The following is a 9,655-nucleotide window of genomic DNA, read 5'->3' as shown; positions in this document are numbered from 1 at the left end:
TTATTTTCAGGCAGTCATTTCCAAAACTGGTCACACCAGAATTCAGCATTATATAGAAGATAATGGTGCTTGTGTTTTAGTGATTTTGTTTTCAAATACTTGGCGGATGAAAACAAACATGTCTGGTAAAATAACTATTTTGTGTACCTCTTACATACATATATTGACTACTAGAATTATTTTGAGTTGCTTAGATGTTCGTGGTTTCATAATCTAGGTTCCTGAGGATTGTTCTGTACTGCCTCCCATTATAGTTTACTTTGTGGTTCTTAACTGTTTTCATTGAATGTTAGTTGTAACCATATAAGCTTGAACAACTATAGTTTTTTCCTCACTGGTCTCCTTGCCTCCATTGTCCATCTTAGTGCACACAGAAAAGTCTAAAAATAAATAGAACCAGAATTGCCAAACATTACTGCTAACGCTTTCCTTCTAATCCACTTCAAAACTAGGACCCTACTCTATATATGATTTGGTAATATCGTTCTTGTATTTTGAACTAACCTTTTACACCAAATTTTAAAAACTGATTTCCACAAAATTGTAATATTCTACAGATGGTTAAAGGTAGTCTGTAAATAAAAGCAGTCCAAGGTCAAGAAAGTTTGGGAAATGCTGAATTTATTTAGACTAGTTTCTTTGACTTTTAGACTGTTTCCATTGTTGTACTATAATAAACAATGTCTTTGCGTTCATTGTTTTCTGACTAAAGGTCCATGATAACTGTCAGCAAATGTGAACATTTATTTAGTTTTTAAAAATTTTATGTTTCAAGTATAGAGTAGTTAGACATTTATATAGTTTATGAAACGATCCCCCTAATTGCTCTTTCTCTCCTCTGTCTCTCCACCTAGCCATTACATTAATGCTGACTGCATTCCCTATGCCGTGCTCCCCATCCCCATGACCATCTGTCAACTACTAATTTGTACTTTTTTAACTCTTGACCTGTTTCTCTCAGTCCCTCCATCCCCCTCCCCTCTGGCGGTCACCGGATTGTCCTGTATATTTGTGAGTCTGCTTTTGATTAGTTTGTTCTTTTTGTTTCTTAGATTCCATGTGTAAGTGAAATCATATAGTATTTATTACCCTCTAGGTCCATTCATGTCGTTGCAAATGGTAGGATTTCATTTTTTCTTTTAATGGCTGAGTAATATTCCATTGTATATATGAACCATAACTTCTTTATTTAATCATCTGTTGATAGGCATTTAGTTTGCTTCCCTATCTTGGCTATTATAAATAGTACTGCCATGAACATAGGGTGCATAGATTTTTTACAAATTAATTGGTTTAACAAATGAACATTTAAAGTTGACTTTTATATATTAATATAAAAGCACATCAAGACATCCTATATGCATATATATTTATATAATTTCAACTTAGGATCACATTATATATACTGTTTTGTACCTGTTTCTTATGTAGTATCTGTCTTTATATGTCTGGTGTTCTATGCAGGGAAATGGCATAATCTGGGTGTATCTCTCTTACATTTATGCAGTGTGCTTTTATTATATTTCATTGTGGGTGGCCAGCCTTTCGAGTTCATTCTTAAACAACAAAGAGCTCCTGGTTAAGCACCTCTGGAGTTCATAACTGTAATGGTGAGAACTCTTCTCAGTGTTTGCATTTTAAGGGGCCCAATAAACAACACACTTTTCCCCCATTCGAGTTGATCCACTTGAGTGAAAAGGAATCAGGCAAATAGCCAAATGAATATCTTATCACTGAGAAAAAGCTGGGTTGGATGTTGTTGTTACTTAGATGAGCAGCAGCATTAGGTTTCCTGTAGTCTCTATCCCCTTAATTTATACCTTGGAACAACCTCCCTAGGGAAGGACTTTGTCTGCAGAGCATGTCACCAGGGTCATTGTCTCATTCCTTAACTGTTTGTTCTTTCTACATGGCTCCTTGCTTCTGAATGACCTACCGTATGAAAAAGGTAATTTATCCCAGTTTAAGTTGCACAACCTTCTCATGAGGTTGGCCTAAAGGTTGGCCTGAGTCTTTGATGCTGGGGACTCCCAACAACAACAAAAAAATTGATTGGAGTAGGACTCTGTAGTCACTTTAGCTGGCACCGCTTTGTGAGTCTCTGCCTATCTAGCTGTTATTATTTGTTGTTGTTAAAGTAGATAGTCAAAGGCAAGTGCTTTGAATTGGTTTTGTCTCTCGTTTCTATTCTTAGTTTTGTTGGAGGCCTGTGAGCTGCACATGGTATAACCTTCGAATGTACCTGTTTTCGATTTTCTAGCATCCTAACACCAGTACAACCATATTAAGGTCTTAATGACATCCTCTGTTCTTGCACGTAGACCCATGAACCTAATCATGTTTCTCTGGATTCGGGGTAGTGTAATACCTAGCTCTACTTGGGATATCTCTCCCTCTCACATCATTGTATTTATAGGAACATTTCTGATCACAATCTTGAACTTGTAGGGCCACAAAGTTTTCTTGTGATCTTATAAACTCCATCAGGAGGACCCAGTTGTTTATTCTACAATGAGAAGGGGATATCCTCAAGTTACTATGGCTAATGATATTCCTAGTGCAGCTGCTGCTTCATCAGCAGGTTGATTGTCTGGCCAGTGGTCCTCCCTCAGTATGACCTTGAACTTTGAACATTATTACCCTGTCCTTGGACTAACCAAGGGCATGGAAGATATTTCCTCCACTGGTGGTGGTAGACTCTCAGATCCATTTAGGAATCTGAAATGATTATTGGCTTCTAAGTGTAAGAGCTGTGTAGTATCACTGAATACATAGTCATAATTGGCTGTAATAATCATCACTGCTACTACTTTCCCCTCTCACAATATGGTTGTAGATGTGGTTAGTTGTGCCTTTTGAATCAAATCATAATCTGCTTAATATTGCCAGGTCTTCATCACCTCTGTTAACTCATTTTTAACGTGGCTGGCTTGTTCTGCTTGACAGATGGGGTCTAAGATTTTTACTGTGGGTACTTTAAATTGATAGCTGGTAACCCTGCTGGCAGAGTTCATGGCTTCATAATTTGGACAGCCCCAGCTGTTAGCTCTCAAAGAGGGCCCTGACTTTCTCTGGTGATGCCTGGTTGCCTTGAGTATCCCCACAACCCTAGATGCCTATTTCGTTCTGTCTGGCTGTTCTTCTACCTTGGATGTTGCTCTTAAATTTCTCTTTGGAGGTCCATATGATCACTTTACTGTTTCTTATTCAGAACTTTAGGCCTGGGCCTATATATAATGTATGGTAATTGTATTTTTTCAATATTGTATTTAAAATTATGGAAAGACATGAAAAGGCACCAAATGGCTAAAAATATTTACATTTTTGACTGAATTCAAAGTAAATTAGCTGTTTTGTTTTCTCTTTTTAAATAGGGTTACACATCTTTTTGGAATGATTGTATATCATCTGGATTACGTGGCTGTATGTTAATTGAATTAGCATTACGAGGAAGATTACAACTAGAGGCTTGTGGAATGAGACGTAAAAGTTTGTTAACAAGAAAGGTAAGAGGAGTACTAAATAACATATCCTTTTTAAAGAGCTTGTGCTGCCTAAAAATGAAGAATGTGTCTACTAATAGCTTTCAGGAATGAAAGAGGAAGTTGATTTTAAAGTTGAGTCTTTATTCAATCATGTTTCCATATATATATTTTTTCATTCTTAGTTTCCTGGTTCTTTGTACATAATGAGTAATATAATTCATTGTCAGGATAACTGGCCATTGCATCTTACATTTTTAAAAGGACTCAACTTTATTTGCTGCTTCTGAAAGCCATAATTTGGAAAAACTTGACATAACTTTATGTTAAATTCAAAAGTGTTATTGTGCAAATTAACCTTCCATGGATTCTTGGTCTTGTTAGCAGAATATAAATACTTTTCGGATCTCTGCCTTCTCCATTGTAAAGGCCTGTGTAAATAGATTGGCTAGTTTTTAGAATTTTTAGCTAAGTCTCAGATATTCAAGGCTGATTCTCTTCTAGTCTGTCATTGTGTTTCTTGGGGACATGATGTTTCAAAACTGGTTTTTCCTTAATACAGTGTCCTAATGAAATCCAAAAAGATTTAGGTCACAACTGAACATTTTTTGATTGATGTGCTTACTATAGAGAATAATAATCCTATAGGAAAGAAAGGCATTAATGATTCTTGAAAATTATATGCTAAGTACACATGGTATAGCAGAAAATATTTCTCACGGGATTTTGAAATTAAATCTAGTCATCTAAAATAAAATCAAATGAGCTGACATAAGATTTAAAAAAAAAACAATGTTTGCTGTGCAAACATAGAATTATGTAAGATAAAACCTTACGAATCTGCTGTTATAGTTATCAATGAAATATGCACATAGGTTGCTACTAATTAAAGTAATTATGAGTAATTTTGCATTAATGTTATGGAGCTCAAATGATATTATTACTGGTCCTTTGTACTAATATAGATACTTTTGTTTTGGTTTTGTATTGGTTATCAACAACTTGTTTTACCGTTAATTTATTATATTTATTTAGTGCTTAAGTCTGCTATGCATTGTGCTTGACCCTGGGGTTACAGTGGTGACCAAGAGACACATGTTCTCTACCTGCGTGGGCTTATTATTTCAGTCTGCTGGTTTGTGTGATCTTAATCAATAGTTGATATGTCTTTTGGGAAAATACTCTAGTATGATTTAATTTATTCACTTAAAGCATTTACTGATTTTTTTAAGATAATAAATATACAGTAGCTATCATATTATGTGAAAAGGCTTATAACGAAAAAAGCAATCTTCTCATCCTTTAGTCTTTAGTCCTGCTTCTGGGAGCCAACCATTCTCCATCCTTGTATTAGTTTCCTAGGACTGCCTTAATAAACTACTACAATCTTTGAATAGTAAGACAACAGATATTCTCTCTCAGTTCTGGAGGCCAGAATGTACTGTGGTCTCATTGAAGGCTTTGTTTCTTGCCTCTTCTAGCTTCTGATAGCTCCAGGCTTTCTTTGGCTTCTGGCCACATCTCTCTCTGCTGTCTTCACATAACCTTCCCCTGTGTGTCTCTCCGTTGTATATTTCTCTCAAGGACACTTTCATTGAATTTAGGGCCCATCTGGATAATCTAGGACAATCTCATCTCCATATCTAATTTAACTTGATCTACAGAGACTTAATGTGGATTAGGTTTGGGGGTTAGGATATGAACATCTTTGAGGGGGCCACCATTCAGCTTGCTACAGTTTTCTTAGTTATTTCTTTTGGCATTTACTTCCCTATTTCTAAATAAACTTGCCATCTCTTGTTAAATTGAGATGCTGTTTACTTTCTATTAAAGTAGGTGAATATTTGGCTCTTACAGACCACTTACCTCTGCTCTCCCCTATCTTCCCAATAGAGTTATATCAGATTTTTTGGCAAAACAATAATGATTGTTTTAAATTATTACAACTGTATTAATATTGTCTTCTGCAGAGTTAAATTATATCCTATCATATGCTCCTTTTTTTTCCCTAGAGTTAATCTCTCTTTTTAAAGTTTTCTATTAGCTGTTTTTTTTTCCTTACATGGTCCCTCAGAGAAAAATTAGCAGTATTAATTTTCTTGTGTTCAAATACGTCATATAACTCCATAAAATTTGCTTTGTGCTCTAGCCTGGACTGGTTTATGCTTTGTTCCGCTCAGACTTCTGTCATATTTTCACAGCTTTCAGCATCTTGTTTTCTGTATCTAATATTTTCTTTGACCCTTGTGAGAGGAAGCTATTTTGAGATTTTGCATACTTCGAAACGCTGCCTCAGTTTTATTTGACAGTTTGGGAATAGGATGTTAGATTTAAATTATGTTTCCACAGAATTTCGATGGTATTTCCCCTTGTCCTCTAGTTTACAGAGTTGCTGTTAAAGTCTGGTGCCCTTCTGATTTTCATTCTTTGTATGATACCTATTTATTTCCTTTCTAGAAGTCTTTGAGATCTTCTGTTTATCCTTAGTGTTCTGAAATTGTATGATATGCTTTGATGTGAGTCTTTAAAAATTCATTGTGCATGAAACTTCATTGTGCACTGGCTCGTTCAGTTTGGAAATTTGTATCTTCTGGTTTTGAGAAGTTTTCTTAAATTTCTTCTATCTTCTCTCCATTTTCTAGACTGCTATAAATTGGATGTGGACCTCTTGGCTGCTTTTCCCCCCCTGACTTTTGTTTATTTCTCAGCTTTGTTGAGATATAATTGACATAATTAACATTCTCTTGGCCTCTTTTATCTCTTAACCCTCTGCTGAGTTTCTTTTTATGGCTCTTACATTTTTTTATTTTCAGGAGCTCTTGTTTTTTATTGTGGCTTCTCGTTCTTGTTTTATGGATGTAACATCTTTTTTAAATCTCTGAGGATATTATGGCTCTTTTGAAAGTTTCTTTTATCTGTGTTATGCATGTTTCATCAAAGTTCTTTGTCTCTGTTGTTTAAGGCTTTCCTTCAAATGTCATCTTTGGTTATCTGTTCATATTTAAGAATGAGACTCCCTCCTCTAAGGGGGAAAAAAGAACTAAGTAGAAATTATATGTGCGAACAGAGAATATTTGATAGTGGGCTACATGTTACTGAATTTTGTTATGGAGTTTAGAACTTACTCTGTGAGTCTTTGAAGAGTTTTAAGCAGAAACAGTGGAATGTCATGATAAGATTTGCTTTTTATAAAAAATATACTTACTGTGGAAAAAAAGATGTAAAATATCTCAACTTAAAAATATTTATTGCGGACATGGTTCCATAGTGTAGTGGTTAGCATGTCTGCTCTACTCGCAGAAGGTTCTGGGTTCGCGTCTCAGTGGAGCCGTGGTCCATGGACTACGGCCATGCCACCTTGAACAAGCCCAGTGACTGATCTCAGGAACTAATAAGCAGGGTCAGGCCTGGTTAGTACTTGGATGGAAGACCACCTAGGAAGACCAGGTGCTGTAGGCATTAAAAAAAAAAAAATTATTGCATGTTAATATTTGGCTATACTGGGTTATATTAAAATTATATTAAAGTTACATTAAAATTAATTTTACCTTTTTCTTTGCCTTCTTTACTATAACTGAAAAATTTAAAAAGGTTTGTGGTGTACATTTTGGTCATACTATCTCAGAAATAGGTATCGTATGTACTTTTTTTAACCTTTCAGAAGATTGAGCGAAAAGGTAAAGGACACTTCGAGGATAAATTTGAGAGAAGATTGTTGCATTTAAAAAATGATACTGTTAAATTTCACATTTTAATAGCTAACATTACTGTAACATTCAAATTTGATATTAGAGAATTTCAACTAAAAATTTTTTGCTGAGGCAAGAACATTAATGAAAGCTATAAGAGATCTACTTGGGTAAAATAGTATAACATTTTTCTGTCTTATCCCCTAACTCTGAATTTTCCATTCTTAAGATGGATTCTGTATCTGTAATATAGTTCACAGAAATATTTGTAGTATTTAAAATTTTATGTCATCTCAAACCTATTGCTATTTTTTTAAATGTTCATGCTAGTTGTCAGAATTTTCAAAAAGCTTTTCTCACCCCCAGAATTATATTTCATCATTTAAATCTTTGTATTTTATTGTGATATAAACTCTCGGCTCCAGTTTATCTTAATTTTTACTGCTAATGTTAGCCAGTTGTTTTAATAACATTATTGAACAATGTCTCTACCAATGTAAAATGCCACATTTATCATATACTGAATTCTTACATAAAACTGAGACTGTTTCTGGAACTAATAAATGTTTAAAAAATGCATTTGTGGATCAAATAGCCCATGGTTTAGTAACAAAAGGAACACTTGGGGTTTTAACTGTACTGAATTATTTGCGTAATTGTTTAAGTTTTTCGTTTAAAGAGATCAAGTCAGAGAAAAGGAAGCAGCAGATCATTTCCTTGTTATCGCTTGCATTTTAGGTGATCTGTAAGTCTGATGCCCCAACAGGGGACGTTCTTCTTGATGAAGCTCTGAAGCATGTTAAGGAGACTCAGCCTCCAGAAACAGTCCAGAACTGGATAGAGTTACTTAGTGGTAAGTTTCTGTGTGTAAACTAAAAACTGTATTCTGTTTAAAAGTTTTTTGTAAAAGTTTAAAATCCTTTTGAAAGAAATGCAGACAAAATAACCAACAGCTTGTTTAGTTTTTAGGCAAACTTTAAAGTTATCAGTTACTGAATAGGGGAAATCGTGGTTTAAAAAATTTCATCCCCTTTCACCAGATTGAGCAGATGCCAAATGAGTTGTAATGTTCTTCCTTAGAGCTCTCATCATTCTTTATCAGAGTTACCTCACACTACCTTATTGTGGACAGGTTAGTTAAACTGTGGTAACAAACAACCCCCAAACTTCAGTGGCTTAAAACAGCCGTTTAATTCTCACTTATATGGTAAGTCGGTCACAGACCATTTCATTCTCACTCTGGCAGCCAAGCAAGTGGAACTGCCACCATCTGGAGCATTGTCAGTCACTGTTGTAAAGGGAAGAAGAGCATAGCAGATCACTCAGACTCTTAAGTTTCTGCTCAGAAATGACGCACAATTTAGGTTTCATCGGTCAGAGCAAGTCACATGGCCTCCCTAAGTTTAAGGAGATGGAAAAGTGCCACTGTAGTGGGGAAGAACCTGAAATATTTGGTTGACAGCACTAATGACTTCATTTATGTTATTTGTGTATTTGTCTAACCTTCTTGATAGAGAGCTCCTTGAGTATCGGCCTAAGTTGATCTTCCCTTCTGTTATGTAAAGCATAACTTCTGCATGCAGTTGACCCTTGAACAACATAGTCCACTTACATGTGGATTTTTTTTTTCAATAAATACTATAAATGTATTTTCTCTTATGATTTTCTTAACATTTTATTTTTCTAGCTTTATTGTAAGAATACAATGTATAATACATATAACATAAGAAGTGTTAATCGACTTATTGGTAAGGCTTCTGGTCAGCAGAAGGCTATGAGTAGTTAAATTTTGGGAGAGTCAGAAGTTATATGTTAATTTTAACTGCATAGGGTTCGGTGCCCCTAGCTCATGCATCTTTGAAGGCTCAACTGTACATGTATTGTTATTTTATTTCATGTTCAAACATATTGCTGCTTAGAGCAACTGTTTTAAGAATGTAGACTTTGTCAGAAATTGGTAAGTAACATAATGACATTTTTCTCACTTATAAATATTTTCTAAAATAAGTTCTATTATGAGAATGTTCTGTCAGTAAGAGAGTTTGAGTTTTGCATGTTTTTTTAATTTAAAAATTGAACATACATACTCCATTCTTGGCTAATAGGGCAATAATGGGCATTTTACACTTAGGGCAGGGTTCATTCTTCCTTCTTTTTGAGAGAGAACATAAATTTATTTACAAGATTGTCTTGATTTTTTTGAAATTTTGTACTTGACCACCCTCTTGTAGATCTGGTAAAGTTTTGTACCTCACTGAGAGAAACGTTAACTTTACCCTTTCCCCCTTTGTGCTTAGGATATAGGTGATATCTTAGAATTTCTTTTGCAAGAATCTTTTAAATTACTTTGCTCATTTGATGAAGATTTCTTTGGTTAAAACTAGATACTATAATTCATAAATCTACTTACTCAGCACATACCAATGCAGTATGTCACCGTGCCCAACTCAGTGTTAGCCCTCTTTGGAGTTAGCCTTCCACTTA

At 34.9% G+C, this 9,655-nt stretch overlaps 1 protein-coding gene across 1 annotated transcript in view; it reads left to right on the top strand.

The window, feature by feature from the left end:
* The window catches only part of GOLPH3 (golgi phosphoprotein 3), a 39,591-nt gene that overhangs the window by 19,300 nt on the left and 10,636 nt on the right, over positions 1-9,655 (top strand). Inside the window, exons 2-3 of the mRNA XM_011356449.1 lie at positions 3,375-3,506; positions 7,910-8,024. Of these exons, the coding sequence (XP_011354751.1) occupies positions 3,375-3,506; positions 7,910-8,024 (247 nt within the window). The remainder of the gene's footprint in view (positions 1-3,374; positions 3,507-7,909; positions 8,025-9,655) is intronic.

This window comes from Pteropus vampyrus, unplaced genomic scaffold (assembly GCF_000151845.1).
Source record: "Pteropus vampyrus isolate Shadow unplaced genomic scaffold, Pvam_2.0 Scaffold27, whole genome shotgun sequence".
NCBI classification, from domain to species: Eukaryota; Metazoa; Chordata; class Mammalia; order Chiroptera; family Pteropodidae; genus Pteropus; species Pteropus vampyrus.
This window is presented reverse-complemented; position numbering and strand designations above follow the sequence as displayed.